This window comes from Nipponia nippon, unplaced genomic scaffold, assembly GCF_047370975.1.
Source record: "Nipponia nippon isolate SJK-2023a ecotype South Korea unplaced genomic scaffold, ASM4737097v1 scaffold_4, whole genome shotgun sequence".
Lineage (NCBI taxonomy): Eukaryota > Metazoa > Chordata > Aves > Pelecaniformes > Threskiornithidae > Nipponia > Nipponia nippon.
Window position 1 is genome coordinate 33,580,082 of NW_028262358.1, and position 15,326 is coordinate 33,595,407.

At 35.9% G+C, this 15,326-nt stretch overlaps 1 protein-coding gene across 1 annotated transcript in view; it reads right to left on the reverse strand.

Moving 5' to 3' along the window:
• DNAH8 (dynein axonemal heavy chain 8) overlaps positions 1 to 15,326 on the reverse strand; it is a 143,641-nt gene that overhangs the window by 112,811 nt on the left and 15,504 nt on the right. Inside the window, exons 12-21 of the mRNA XM_087774061.1 lie at positions 14,381 to 14,578; positions 13,742 to 13,818; positions 13,164 to 13,263; positions 10,851 to 10,970; positions 7,508 to 7,643; positions 6,341 to 6,528; positions 5,334 to 5,414; positions 3,081 to 3,197; positions 1,768 to 1,887; positions 832 to 973 (exon numbers count right to left, since the gene is read on the reverse strand). Of these exons, the coding sequence (XP_087630187.1) occupies positions 832 to 973; positions 1,768 to 1,887; positions 3,081 to 3,197; positions 5,334 to 5,414; positions 6,341 to 6,528; positions 7,508 to 7,643; positions 10,851 to 10,970; positions 13,164 to 13,263; positions 13,742 to 13,818; positions 14,381 to 14,578 (1,279 nt within the window). The remainder of the gene's footprint in view (positions 1 to 831; positions 974 to 1,767; positions 1,888 to 3,080; positions 3,198 to 5,333; positions 5,415 to 6,340; positions 6,529 to 7,507; positions 7,644 to 10,850; positions 10,971 to 13,163; positions 13,264 to 13,741; positions 13,819 to 14,380; positions 14,579 to 15,326) is intronic.

A 15,326-nucleotide genomic window follows, 5' to 3' on the forward strand; every position in this document is an offset into this window, starting at 1 on the left:
GGCAAAAAAAAAAAAAAATCAATATAAATAATTTAACAAAATACAGAGAAGTATCTTTTCATCAGTTTTTTTCTGGTCGCATCATATTGAACTACCTGGAGTATTGACCCTGACCATGCCTCTATACCTGGAGGAAACTGAACCCAGAAGGAAAAAGTCCTCTGTAAGAAAAGGAGCTCCATTATTGATTAAGCCTCAAAATACATTTTTCCTTAAAACAGAATATTTTCCTCCAACTATAAACTATTTCACCTATAATGGTACAGGACCTCCTAAAATCTTCATAACACACCCCAGAGCAGTGGGAACCAGCCATATTGATCATCTGTGAGCCTCGTACATTAGTAGTTGATAGGCAATTGACTGTACTAATTTAAACTGATCAACCAGTAAAGCACTGGTATTTGAAATAGAATTCTACTGTGGCAGAAAAATCACAAAGAGAGGGACAGTACCAAATACCTGACATAGCTGAGAGGAACACTGTATTTCACTTACGAAGGGGGGAAAAAAAAAAGTTATAATGAATGACTAAGAGAAATGGAACCATAACATTCTTCCTCTAGAGCAAATACTTTGGTAATCTAAACAGAAGGACAGAGTTTAGTTCTAGAAACTCCACCAATACTGAATTACGTCTGTATTTCATAGCCTCGTGGTTTGGTTTAACAGTGGTAAATGAAGGCAGAACTGTGACACAGATGAAACTGTGAAACTGTAGTTGGAGGGAGAAGTCTGAAGACAATTAGCTAAAACAATTCAATTTTGATATGTACTAGCTAAATCTACAGAACTAGAGACAGAAATTTTTATTTAAATAATCAACATTACCTGGTAATGCATGTTTTTCTGAGGTTTTCTTAGAATGCTTAATTTCATAATTCTTTTCAAATACAGATATTAGTTCTTGAACAGCATCTTCAATCTGCATGCTTTTGTGATTCAATAACTCAGCACATTCTTTAGTGTAAGTCTGTTAAATAAAAATATCAATGAATTATCTTAGTATCACTGATTATCTTATTACTGTTCCTCTTCATGGAGAGCCAAAACATTTCCCTCAATATTGCATTCTTCAGACTGAGACTATTTCAATGAAACAGCAACATTGTTAAAAGAAAACTGAGAAACCAAACCCAAAATCTTTTTTCAAATTATAAAAATCTTTGTTATATTATCACTATATTTTTAATTTTAATGCTTTTTTTTACATTTCCATTTTTGAAATGCAATGGTATATTTAAGGGCCAGAAGAAAACCCTGAATATTAAAGGGAGGTCACAGTCTGAATCTGAAATTACCCAAATACTCTTTCAACTGTCCTTAACAATTTTATTTACTTGCACTATTAACTAACTAGATACATTTTTAGCCTCATTTGGGATCAAGAAAACTTTCGAATTCTCAAATATATTTGTTGGAAAGTATTTTTTGCCTTCTCCTTTAAAAAAAACAGTTTGGAAAAAACAGGGGAAAAAAAGGCTGCATATGTCTGAGTATCTTCATACAAAAAAAAAATCTCATCTAATTGTGAAGCAGTTAAATAAATAAAAATTATCTATGAAATACTACAGCTTAAGTATCTCAAATACCTAAGAACCAATTTATCTTCATATAAAATATTTTAACCAAAATATTTTAATTAAAAAAAAAAAATCTGTATTTCTACAGTGAGAAGAATTCCTTTCTAGTTTTATATTAATTTACTAAGGCATTGTTTCTAACATGCTCAAGAATTCAAGTTCAAAGATGTAAAGTGGCACGCACCTCATTGCAGGTCAACATATCCTCTACTTTGATAGAACCATCTACTGGTAAGAGAATTAAAAGAGTATTTGATATTTCTTTTAATATTAAATCAATCCGCACTTCACTTAAATCATTAACCTAAAAAGAGAAAATCATATTAATACCGTACATTTATCTTTAAAGCATAATATATTCTATTTTATAGAGTTCTAACAGGTATACAACGTTTTACGGAAAAACAAAAATTGTATCTCTCTACCCAGTGAAAATGCAAGAACATTACATAGTAGAAAATCTTCTAAGAAAGTGAGTCACAACAGAAAAAAAAAACTGGGGTAAAAGCACCTACACAAAAGACCTCAAGATGAGAGAAGCAGAGAAAAAAGGAAACACAGAAATGCCTCATGGTGATTGAGGGGATATTTACAATGGCTAAATATAGTCTCACAACCTACATATTTAAGGAAAATAGAGTGTACCTACAAAAGAAATGGTTATTTCAGATATAATCAGGCTCAGAGAACTGTTAAGTTCTTACATAGTCAATCTTCTTTTCAGCTTTCGTTTCAGTGGCAAACAGAGCACTTGATCATAATTATGTTTTTCTGCCATATAGAAAAGTAAGTGGATATACCCACCAGTGACTAACAATCTCCTACCACAGGAGACAAAATTTATGATATTGGTAGAAGAGATCATAGCCATAGACTTCAACCATCAAGCCAGAAGTATGATCTGACTATCAAGGTAAAGTCTTGAGAAAAAAAAAGAACGAACACAGGTCCTCAAGAATCAAAAGAATCCAGAAATTATGTGGCAAACACTGAGAGGAAAAAAGCACAGACTCAGTCAGCATGCAGAGATCTGAGGGAAAAGCATGCTCCCCTTCATTATTTTATGCACTGCACAAAGAGGAGACGGTTTCACAGCATGCCTGCTATGAATACAGTTAATGCTAAGAAGTTCTCCACTGGACAATGTTTACACGGAGGTATCTTGTGTGCAACTGCACTCATGGACAAGCACTCAAAGAGAAGCAGAGGTTGACTCTGAAAAGTAGATTGGTAGTCACAGAATCTGAGGACACCAAGTGGAATTATATTCTACTGCAAGAACAGAAGCAAAGATCAAACATTTGAGGGTATTAATGGGAGTGAATCATTGAGTATATCATTCTTCAAAAAAGAACATACTTTAATAAGTAAACAAAATTTCTATGTATTTCAAGTGGTACAAAAATAAGTACAGATTAATTTCCAGTATGAAGAGCCATGTACTGGAAATAATTTCTATAAACTGTCATTTCATTTATATAGTGATCAAGTGTATACCTTTTTCAAAAATTGTTTAAATATATACAGAACTTGGTCAGCCTCTTGAAAGAAACTTTCCAATGTCACAGATGACCAAGTCAACATGGTAAGTCCTTGCCTCAATACAGCTTCCATCTAAGCATAAAAATATAATTTGATAGATTAAAAAAAAAGAAACATAATTTAAAACAAATGCCATTATTATTAGAATCAGTAACGTCACTGATGAAAGAAAGTTGTGTCTAAGTTTTGCAAGGAAGGCTACAAGTTTTCAAGGAAAACAACAAATTAATTCATGCAATATTGGGGAAGGGGAGGGTAGTGCATACTATAGCCTCTGTCTACAACTGTCAAGTGTACATGCTCAGCAAAGATCTTCCCCTTCCTGTTCTCCTGGATAATGTCTTTTAGTGGTTCCCACTACTTCCTGAAACTAAAACCAAGTCCGCTATCAATCTTACAATTTGTCCTTTAACATGTATTTTGACCACCCTCAACAGCATAATTACTTGTCTTTCAAACTCATGTATCTATCTAATGACATTTTTAATTTGTCCCTTTTTGAATCACACTGATCCTCTCCAAATTTTTTTATAGCCTCAATGCTGATTTTAAAAATCCTCTCTTCCTTACTGTTTCCCTTACTGAATTCTTGGTTCTCCATGGTCTGTTTCATCTGGATTTGTCACCACCAAGATGTTCAGCACGAAGCTGAAATCAGCTCATTTCCCTGTCACTGTATGATCTACAACAAGGTCCTTCCTTCATTGCAGATCCTGTACCTTCGAAGGAGATGGGGCTCTCAGGAAATTTTATACTACCACCAGGCTAGGAAAACCAACTTTGCCAAACTCTCTCACAAAGCTCCCCTGAAATTTTTGCCTAGCACTCCAAAACTTCTCACTGATTCCCAGGTTATACAGCCACCACAATTTTAAATTTTGCCATCCTCATCATGCTTGAAGTGACATAAATTTAATTTTGCTTAATTGCTGAGAAACTTTGAACCGATTCCACTCATATTGAATTTTAAATAGCCACCTATCATATCTGCTCTTTCATCTTGACATTTACCAAGTCACTGCCTGGACTTCATCCACTCTCTTCATTCTAATGTTTCTTTTCGCTATGTCTATATCACAGATAAAACAATGAATTCAGCTCATATAGACACACAGCTATTTGAAAATATAGCCATTACTATCACCTTAATATATATGGTTTGGGGGAAGATAGTTAACTCCACAATTCTGGGATGGTACTGTTACTGGTAACCAACATAGCCAATCTAGAAATGGTTTAAGGCTCTACATGAGTTGCTGTCAAATTATGGCACCAATGTAGCCATAGGCCAGACTGTCTTATTCCATCTTTCGATTTGTGCTTTCCTCTCTTCTTTCTATACACCAAAGACATCTGTCCCTTCTTCAAAAAACATTTTCATTTTCTGTTGTTTGTATGATACTCATCCTTCTCTTTTGCCAGTTGTTTCCTCTAAAATACAGAGGTTTACGATTCCCTCTACGATATAATCATATTTACACTAGTATCACTGAAGTGAAGACTACCATCACTTTATCTCTTTGTCTTTTATTATTTAACTCTTCAGAGCAAGGACAAGTGTTTTGTTTCTCACACTTCAGCACATGCCAACTATGTAGTTACACAAACTTATGCAAAGTCTGCAATCTTCTGATGTTACTATTTACAATCAAAAAGGGCAGTGTTACTTAGAACAACCACATACGTACACTTGCAAGTGTCTGGAAAAACAAAATGGCTTGTAGGACAGACATTCTGCATCTCCAATAAAACTGTACCTTTAGTGTAGTATATAACCTTTCTACATCACTGAAGAGACTGACTCAATTCACAAGGCTAATAATTCTCATCAAGCAAAGACAAGCATGACATTTAGTATTTCAGCTAAATGAAAAGCACAACTTCCCATAAAATCCTCTAAAACTGAAATAAGTGACAATTTACTTCAATGTCAAAGCCAGAGATTTGTGTAGATAAATAGACTCGCAAAGTCCACATTCTTTGTTCTACTGGGTTTACATCTCATAGGCACTAAGATTATTCTACCGTTATACACAATATTTGAGCACTGTATGAGGGATGCAAAGAGCAAATTTTTGGTCTTAAAGGTTTTAGTAAAATTCATTAAGTTCACTACATGCAGATCCATCTAAATATTTTAAAATTATAAACTATTAAGTTATTCTAATTTCTTCTGAAGTATACTGAAGTGCATTTAGCAATACCAACCTTTTTCATTTTTGGTGCCATTAGATTTACAAAAATCATTGGTGTTTCTTGACACAAATCTTCGTAACATTGGAGAAGACTCTGTTAATTATTAGAAAGAGTAGTATCAAGAATAATATTTTAAGTGCTTTCTTTACTGAAGCAAACAATCAAATAATCAGAAAAAACATGGAAAGCATTACACAACTACATTTGGAAACAAGCGTAGAATTTTACACAAACATTACATACTTATGTATATCATTTCTGGAATGTAATGAATCTGTATCATGCTACACAAGGAAGAATGAAAGCAGCCTTCATGCAACACATTCCTAGTTTTTATGCACGAAGCCAAAGTATCATCTTTCTCTAGAGCTGAAGACAGTTTGAGCTTTAGTGACTATAAGTTGCAATACCTTCTTGAAATTAAGTATCATATGCTTTAGATAATTAAAGTCACATATAAACTCAGTCATAAAATATCCTCTTGTCTTACACCTTACACACATGCACACGCAAATCTTGTACGGTACACCTCATCCTTAAGATACAAACTTCTCTAAATACTGCAACAATAGCAAATACTACAACGAGTATCAGAAATCTGACTTCTCTGGCAGGTAACCTGCCAAATTCTTGATGTTTTTGTCGCTCACCATGTCTTCCAAGCCTGAAGAATTACAATCTTTGCTTCTCAAAAACTCTGTAACACTGCATTTTACCAATTTTCAGAGAGTGAACGTGTTTTGGACAGCTCTAATTATTTCATCACCAGAATATATTTAACATGGCACAGGGTATGAGAAATATATATGCTTATATTTAAGTATATACTACCCCACACAGCAGTTAGTAGAGGTTTTTCAAATGAGATCATCTATGTCCACCTGTGCATTTCACAAATTTACCTTAAACTACCTCACACCCAGCTTTAATCTATATTCAACCATAGAAAAATTTCTATGGTTAATCACATGTTCTTCTTTATTTTTTTAAACAGCATCCATGATAATTTTTAAGTTTACCTCTAAACGCAACTTGTTTGACTTCAGGTTATTTTCTATTTTTGTTATGATTTTTGCTTGCTCCGGCACTTCCAGACCCAACTTGATCATACATTTGGTCTCTCGGACAATCTCTGGAATTTGGGGATCAAAATTAACCAGGAGCTTCCCAGTTTTAGGATGACGTGCAAATATTGTGGCTTGTAAGGCTGTAAAGATATTTTTATATCAGTTTCTAAGGCAAACAATTGTTTATTTCTGTTATATAAATTATTATGGAACACAGATTTCTAATATTACTGTATAGTGATTGAATATGTATGGTTACTTGTGAAATAGCTTCACGTTTTCAGTTAAAGAAAATATACAACTGACTTTCACCGTATTAGTCTTCTGCCATATATAACCTTTCTCTTCTTAAGCTAAACAAGCATCAGATCCAGTCTTATTTGTGACATGTTTTTTCTTAGCTCAAGTTAGAAAATTATCAAATTCATTTTCTAAGGACCTGGAAACACAGCACTTCTGAGATGCTCAGTATCTTACTGATATTTGTTAATCCAGAGGATGAATGCTTACATAGTGATATTGCAAAAATCCAAAACAAAATAAAAGCCCAAACAGCAACACAAAAACCTCTGTTGACTGTGTGATGACAAGATTTTATTCTTATAGATCTACTCCTAGTTTTGAAGCTCACAGAGTGTCTACAATTTACACGAAAAAATCTTCTCAGCTTTTTTTTTTTTTCCAAACTTCGACTCTCATTTAATCTTAAAATGATAAAGCTTGATTATCAAACTTTTTTCTAGGCATAACATAATACTTGTCCTGAGAGGGACTGGGATAATACAACTGTATAAATTATTATAGTGGAAAGAAAACAGGAAGAATTACTAAATGGTATACATAAAGAACTTGAATACAAAAATGAACAACTGTGTGCCTTAAATTTGTTTCATTACTGTTTCCAGTCATCTGTCAAAGAGTGTACCAAATCTGCAATCTTCTGCATCAAGACGAAGTTTCAAGGTCAGTAAGGGACAAAGATTTGTATTTATTAGGCCTGCTTATTGGATCATGATTAATTTGCACATTTTAAGGGTAAATGAGGCTTAAAAATTATCTGCTTTGATTTGTGTTAACTTAGCATTCAATAACAGTTAAATTACATATTTAATTACTTACGATACTGTAATTCTGAAATTTCCTTCATCCACGCATTATGATAGACTACCTCAAATTCCACCAATACACAGGCAATTCTGTTGTATAATCGAACAACTGCTTTACCTTCTGGACTTGCCAAGATATTTGACTTTTTCTATTAAAACACAGTACATTCAAATTAAAACCATATCAAAAGAAAATCACACTATTTGGGTTTTTCTCAATTTAACTACTCACTATATATTACATAAGTTAATATTATAAATTATATGTACAGGGTTCTTTAAAACTTTATAAAGTATTTATGATTCAAATTTATAAGGTGATAAAGTCAGTAAGAAATTCTAAGTAATAAATACTAAATATTTAACACATGTAAGAGCAATTACTTTATTATATTGTGACAAACACCTGTAATTCCCAGTGAAATGGATGCTCAGTTCTACTCAAAATTGAACAGTAATTAAAAATTGATTTTTAAAAAAGTCTCCTTTTTTAATTAGTAATGACATATATGCCCGTTTTCTTTGGAGCAGATTTAGGTGATCATTACTCCCATCTGAGGGAAACAGGAAAATGAAAACCTCTCACATATAAGTTAACTTGGCAGGAGACCCTAGATGCTTCGTGTAGGAGAATCACTCAAACGTTTCAAGAAATATTATTGCTATTGCTATAGCAGATCCCAGTATAGCAAAATTCTAATTATTCCAATGAAGGAAGGAAATCCAATACCAAGAAACTCCTAAGGGCCATAAATGTCAAAACTTATGTGGCTGGTACCAACCTTCATCTGTATGTTTAGTGGTACAGAAAATGTAGAACTGAGAAGTTCAGTAATGCAATTCCTGGTTCCCAGACTAGTTCAGAGATCACCTACAGTTAAACTGGTGACCAGATTCTCAGTTACAGTAGCGCTGCTATTGTGTGGGTCCTTATAATAAACTTGCTTTTTCAGTGGTACCAGAACTTACACAACAGACAATTTCAGGATGTCAGGCAGTCCACATTTATGCCTTAAGCTACTCCTACATCATGGTTTAACCCAAAACCAGCACATTCTTCACTCCTTATTCCGTACCATTTACGTCATGCTCAGGTCCCACAGTATCCAATACGTCCTCATTAACCACCACCCCTGTTCCCATCCTTTGATATAATATACAGATATCATTCCTCTAGCCTACGGACCATCCCTGTAAAATGTCTGTAAAATGTCCACAAATGTCTACAAAATATCCACTGAGTTCATTTCGTCCATGACTTTGGGCTCCATCTGTTATGGTGGTCACTCAGGACAGGAAAGGTGGTGTGTTGTGTGGAGTTATTGGGCACCAAAGCCAGCTCGGCTGGGTCACTGCTGCACTTGCACTGCTTCTTCTAAGGCTTGTCCTCCATTGGTTCAGGTGGTTCCCGCTACAGTAATTCCCATAAAATGCAACTCAAATCCCAGGTTACAATTCAAAGGTATTTCCATTACAATCTCTACCCCTGGTCTCTTTGGACCAGACCATAAGGTTTAACACTGAAATGAACTCCTCCCCTTGTCCCTGCTCTGGCTTGGATTTATCCACAGACTGCAGTCCCCTAAGGTTGTACCTGCTCCAAGTGGAGCCTTATCTATGAGCCACAGTCTCTTCAGGGGTATACCTGCTCCAACATGGCCCTACCCATGGCTGCGGTCCCTCCAGGGGTGTACCTGCTCTGTCGTGGGCTTATCCACGGCCACATTGCTTTGAAGTGCTCCAGCATGACCTTATGCAGAGCCACAGATGCTCCGAGGTGTACCTTCTCCAGCATGGACTTATCCTTGAGCCACAATCCCTTCAGAGGTACACCTGTTGTGGCACAGACATAACCACGGCCACAGATGCTTCGAGGTATACCTGCTCTGGCATGGACTCATCCATAGCCACAGAGGCTTTGGGATGTCCTGCTCCTGCATGGACTCATTCACAGGCCACAGTCCCTTACACTTGAGTTCACACTGGAGTTCCAGCCTGTCCAGTACAGCAGCACAGAAAGAGCAGCGATGCCCTGGCCATCTGCCAGGCAAGGTGCATCACCATTGCTGTTATCAAAATGTTCCCAAGCACAGCAGAGTCATATGATAAGCAGTACAGCAAGCAGCGAAAGCAAAAAGCCACTAACAAGCACTAGACTAATATACTGTAAGGCAAGCGAGACCCATGGCAAGCACAGGAGCCTGTCAGTTAATAGCAAAACAGCAATAATGGCTATAAATTCGATCTAGCACATTCCAATGAAATCTGTCATTATCTCAAACCCTTCGAGCCCCACGTTGGGTGCCAAAAAGGATTGTCGTGGTTTAACCCCATCTGGCAACTAAGCACCACACAGCTGCTCACTCACTCTGCCGTGGTGGGATGGTGGAGAGAATCAGAAGAGTAAAAGTGAGAAAACTCATGGGTTGAGATAAAGATAGCTTAACAGGTAAAGCAAAAGCTGCACACACAAGCAAAGCAAAACAAGGAATTCCTTCCTTCCCATCATCAGGCAGGTGTTCAGCCATCTCCAGGAAAGCAGGGCTCCATTATGCATAACCATTACTTGGGAAGACAAATGCAATCACTCCAACAGCCCTTCCTTCTTCTTTCCCCCCAGCTTTGTATGCTGAGCATGACATTATATGGTGTGGAACATCCTTTTGGTCAGTTGGGGTCAGCTGTCCCAGTTGTGTCCCCTCCCAACTTCTTGTGCACCCCCAGCCTACTCACTGGTGGGGAGGTGTGAGAAGCAGAAAAGGCCTTGACGCTGTGTAAGCCCTGCTCAGCAGTAACGAAAACATCTCTGTATTATCAACACTGTTTCCAGCACAAATCCAAAACATAGCCCCGTACTAGCTACTATGAAGAAAATTAACTCTGTCCCAGCCAAAACCAGCACATCCTAGCAGCCACTTGGTAAAGAGACATGATTCTCCACAGAGAACCCTACGGGGCTAGAGGAACAGAAGAGGTGGGTACTTGGTTAAAATACAGGACATGAGTCTTGTATACAAGCCCCGGTCTGCTCCATTACAAAAAGAAGAAAAACCTCACTGGCTTGAATGATGAAATATTTCTTTGGGCAATATGAAGACAGACTTATTAACAATTCAGCACATATTTCCAGCTTGGGGTGGTAGTTCAGTGGTAAGTCAAAGAAACACTACATCTTGGATCTACAACAGTGGTTACTGCAGAGCATATTTTTTTAACTAGATATTCACATACAAATAAACAGGTTGCCTGTTTATGAGAAGTGACATCATCATAGCCAGAAACATTATGGTCACTCTACTGAAGTAAGACAGTTCACTGTTACACAAAACACCTAATTTTTCCTCACATCAACTTACATGGAAATAGTTAATTGGTTCATTTATCCTCCTGAATAGCTGTCTCACCCACAGTATCTTTCCTGCAACAGGTGGCATGTTTCGAGCAAGAGGAGGGTCATCTTTCTGAATTTGGTAAAGCTACGATAAGAACAATATCATTAAATACATGGATTAAAAAGATCTGTTGAAATGTTAAACTGTTTTTCCTCTGGTACCACAATTTCTTCCTCCTCCCAAACAGATTAAATCTGTGTGGAGTCACACAACAGTTCACTGAGAGAAAAATGTATTGCTTCCCCCACTTGCTACTCTTCTGAGATGCACACATTGATACTGCTGTTGGAATGTCTCCTGTCTTTATTATCTCATGCTGTTTCTTAACTGTGCTTACTTATGACAGAACCTTGAGTACACCAAAAGGCATTGCAAACCTAGGAGCTGAGCAGCCAGTATTCAAGGCCAAGCCTGACAGGTGCAGCTGTGTACCTTTGGAGCCACCTGCTGTGAAAGAAAGCTCTGTAAGGAAGTTTTGTGAGAACTCTCGATGGGGCTTTTCCTCCTTTGCTTGGGAACTGCCCTCAGGAAAGGCCTAAGCTGTATTGTTAACTGAGAGGTTTTACCTGAATAGAAATGTCAACATTGTTCTTCAGACATATACACCTGACTAATAGCTAACATTTCAGGAGTTGGACTCGATGATTCTTGTGGGTCCCTTCCAACTTGGGATAATTTTGATTCTATGATATGCTCTTTTCTACTAACTTCTCATCAGTATGCATGTAGAGACTCCTGGGTACACAGCCCATGCTTTTACCTGTGCCCAAGCTGAGGAAAAAAAAAGGGGCCCTGCTCACTGAATTATAGTCAAGAAAAATTTGGCCTAAAATTATCACATACCAAATTTGTATTGACAAATTATTGAAGCACTTTAGAACCAGTATTGCAGTGGGAGCAACTTTTTATTAGATATAACTTGTTTGGCAAAGATAAAAAGCAATCCAATAATATCTAATAAATAGTTAGAACTAGCCAGTATATTAGTGACATTCTTGAACAGAAGAAAGAGGAATATTTGTATCCACCCAACTTTAGGCATGCAAACTCATGCTATGATAACACAAACAGCTTAAGCAGACTTAAGTACTGCTTAAGCAGACACCACACTTCACTCACTGGCATGTCTTTTTACCCCTATACTGTGCCCTGCACAGGGCCAACAAAAGAAACCCAAGTAGCTTCATGGTGAACTTAAGAGAGGAACTGACATGGATGAAACTCCCTCAGAAAACTTATCTATTCTTTTGGCTGGGAAGAAGCAGCCAGGGTGGGGTCAGCGATTTCTTAATCAGGCAGTGCTGCTGAAAATATGTTCATAAAATTAAGCCAGTAATTACAGGTTCAGGAAGTGTTATATCCAGCAAGTAGATAGGGAAAGGACACTGTAAAATGTGGTTCAGAGGAGCTATGCTAGGCTACAGTTTTAAGTCACTGTTTGGAGGAATCACTTTCTAGCAAGTGCAGAGTTTACAGATACTTGGTTCCTCAGGTAAACATATGCCATTCATCTGACAAAATGTAAAAGCTCTATAAAAATGTTTGCATCAGTCTGGTTGTCCAGATTCCCTTTATACTTATTGAAGAAAAGTGGCCATTTCAAGGGAATTATTTAAATCTTCAAGTTAACACATAAAATAGATCGGATTAATTGACTCTAGAATAGTCGTTTCTTTCTGCAGTAGAAAGGGAGTATGGATGTCTAGTTCTGATGCAGATTTTTATTTTGCAGACATATAAAGTAAGGTTAGGTGAATTCCTCTCTAAATGTTTGAAGTCAAGTGACAAGTTAATTCTCATTTATTGTACAGTAATGGTACACTACACAAATCATGGAAAATTACATTATAATTAACATAAATACAATTTACCTACATTTTATATCTATTTTATACCATCACAGCATTAGATAATAGCCATGTATAAATGCAAATTAACTGTAGAGGCCTCATATAATAAAAAAAAAACCCAAAAGGTATATGCAAGTGTTGTACACAGCCAGTAAAGAACATACTTTTCTTTAATTGATGATGGAATAACAGAAAAGATTTTGGTTTAAAAAATAAAATTGTGATGACACATTTGCCTGCAAAAGCGTGAATATCATATTTGCCTACACACTCAGGTCTGTTTTCTGCAACAGGAAAATAGAAGTATGATAAATTGAGCACTGACAGTCAGTTAGTGAAATAGGCAGAATAAATAAAAATAATTCATATTAAAATATTTGCTCTTATTTTAACATGATGATTAAAATTTATTGCAGAGATGAAATACCTTTTTAGTAGCTTCAAGTTCTGCTACATAATGTTGAAGAATACAACCAACTGTACGTACTGTTTCTTCTTGAAGGCATGGCATTCTCAGATTTTGAAACCTGTATTAAAAATGAGTACCCAAAATGATATTTCTAAAACACTTTTTTTTTTTTTTTTTTTTTTTTAATTTTGGGGTAACGAACATTACGTAAAATGAAAGAAGCACAGATCTAGGAAGTGCTTCTGGATCTGGGAATTTTTTTGGCTTTGAGCAAGTTTGAGCAAGTTTAAGCAAATTGAAAAGTTGTGCCCTGGTGGGCTTTTTTGTTGTTGTTGCTGTTGATTTTTTCTAGGTTTTTCTTTTAGTATCCTCTTGTATATATGAAACAAACTGTAATAACACTAAGAAACAGGAGAATATATTGATTCCCATAAGAAAGCTAAAATACATCTTTTACGATGATTACATGGCTCAGAACACCAATAATGAAAAATTTTTATTAGCCCCTTTGTTCTAAATTTAGCTGTGCTATTTAAATTGTGTTAATCAGTAATTTGAAGTTACTTTAAAATATTTTAAAACATAATTGCCAATACCTTTGAAGTAACTGAAGTGCATGCTGTGAAGACAAAATTCTCCCAAAACAGGTACGCATAAATGTCTGTATCTGTATCTAAAGAATATATAATTTAGTATAGTTTTTCTAGTCATGTAATAGTATTTTGATGTCTGGTAATTTCTTAACATAGTAGCATTTGAAATTGTTACTGCTTAAAGCACAAAACAGCACCCTTCACCAGTCTATGCTTAATATAATCACTAAGTAGCTAGTGTCAGTCAAGTAATCTCTTAAATGCCAGCCAATTTCAGCAAAGAATCAAATCATGTACTGAAAACAGTTGCAGCTTTGTTCTGCCCAAAATCTAATCACGTGTCTCCAGGCTAATAAACCACCTCCATGTAGATCATTCTCTCAGGTCTCATAATTTTTGTCATTTTGGCTGCAGAGTGACTGATCTTGAGTGAGGACTGTATGATACATTTCACAGCTTCCTTTGGAAGGAGGAGAAAGAATGAAAAAGCCTCCGTCCAGACAGACATAAACTCTATGCTCTTTGGAAGAACAACAATGTAGCCTATTCAGAGTCCAAAGTCTCACTGACATTCAGGGATATACTGAGTAAGTAGCGATGAGATTCTTCCCCAAGTAAGTTATAGGTAACAATATTACTTACCTCTAAACCTTCAATTTTTGCCATGAAGTTCACAAAATCCACATCAAATTCTGTTTTTCGTGGATCAAGGATGTCGTATGGTTTCTTTTGAACACTTTGGTAGATATTTTTGAATTTTACTGCCATAATATCTATCCCTTCAATGGTAGACAGACTCAGTGCACAAAAAGTTTGTACTACAGTTATCATCTCTGTAATCTGAAATATAAACATTATATTCATGCTCATAACTAATTATTGGTTACTTCCTCTATAAACTAAAACCTGAGTAAAATAAAATAAGCAATAACCACTTCTCTAACTAACTACTGCATTCAGAAATGTGTTGCTTCTGAGCTTCTAAGTCAAGTATCTTCAACAGAGCATGGTTAATTCTCACCACAACCTAATACAAAGTAAAATCATCTTCGTTTTTCTTGATGGTAAAGTGTTTCTTTTTTATATCTGACTTCTGGATTCAATAGGGTCATATGAAAAAAAGAGTTAAAACATGACATATGCATACTGATGACACAAAGAGATTTCACAGAATAAAACCCCCAACAATACAGATTAGTATATATACTGCATGATAAGGAAAAACATCAGACTCACAGAATTCCTACCCTGTGATGACTGCCCCATTATCCTCTTATGCCTTGTCTGACCTCATTCTGCACCAAGGAGCACCTATTATCTTTTCCACACAAACTCTATGAATGCTAGTTTAAAATCCTTTAATTGGGTTAGCAAGCTAAATGTTAAGACCACACCGAGCAGCAGAATCATCTGAAGAATAGGAGCTTTTAATGCCTTAGGACACCATTCAAAAAAGCAAAAGTGTGTTATTTTTCACATAATTTTAAACCTCCTAAAAGAATGATCTAAGTCTAGATCAATTAGGTTATTTCTCTCCATATTAACAGTGATAAATTGACAAATTCAAAAGGACATTGTGAAGTAACTG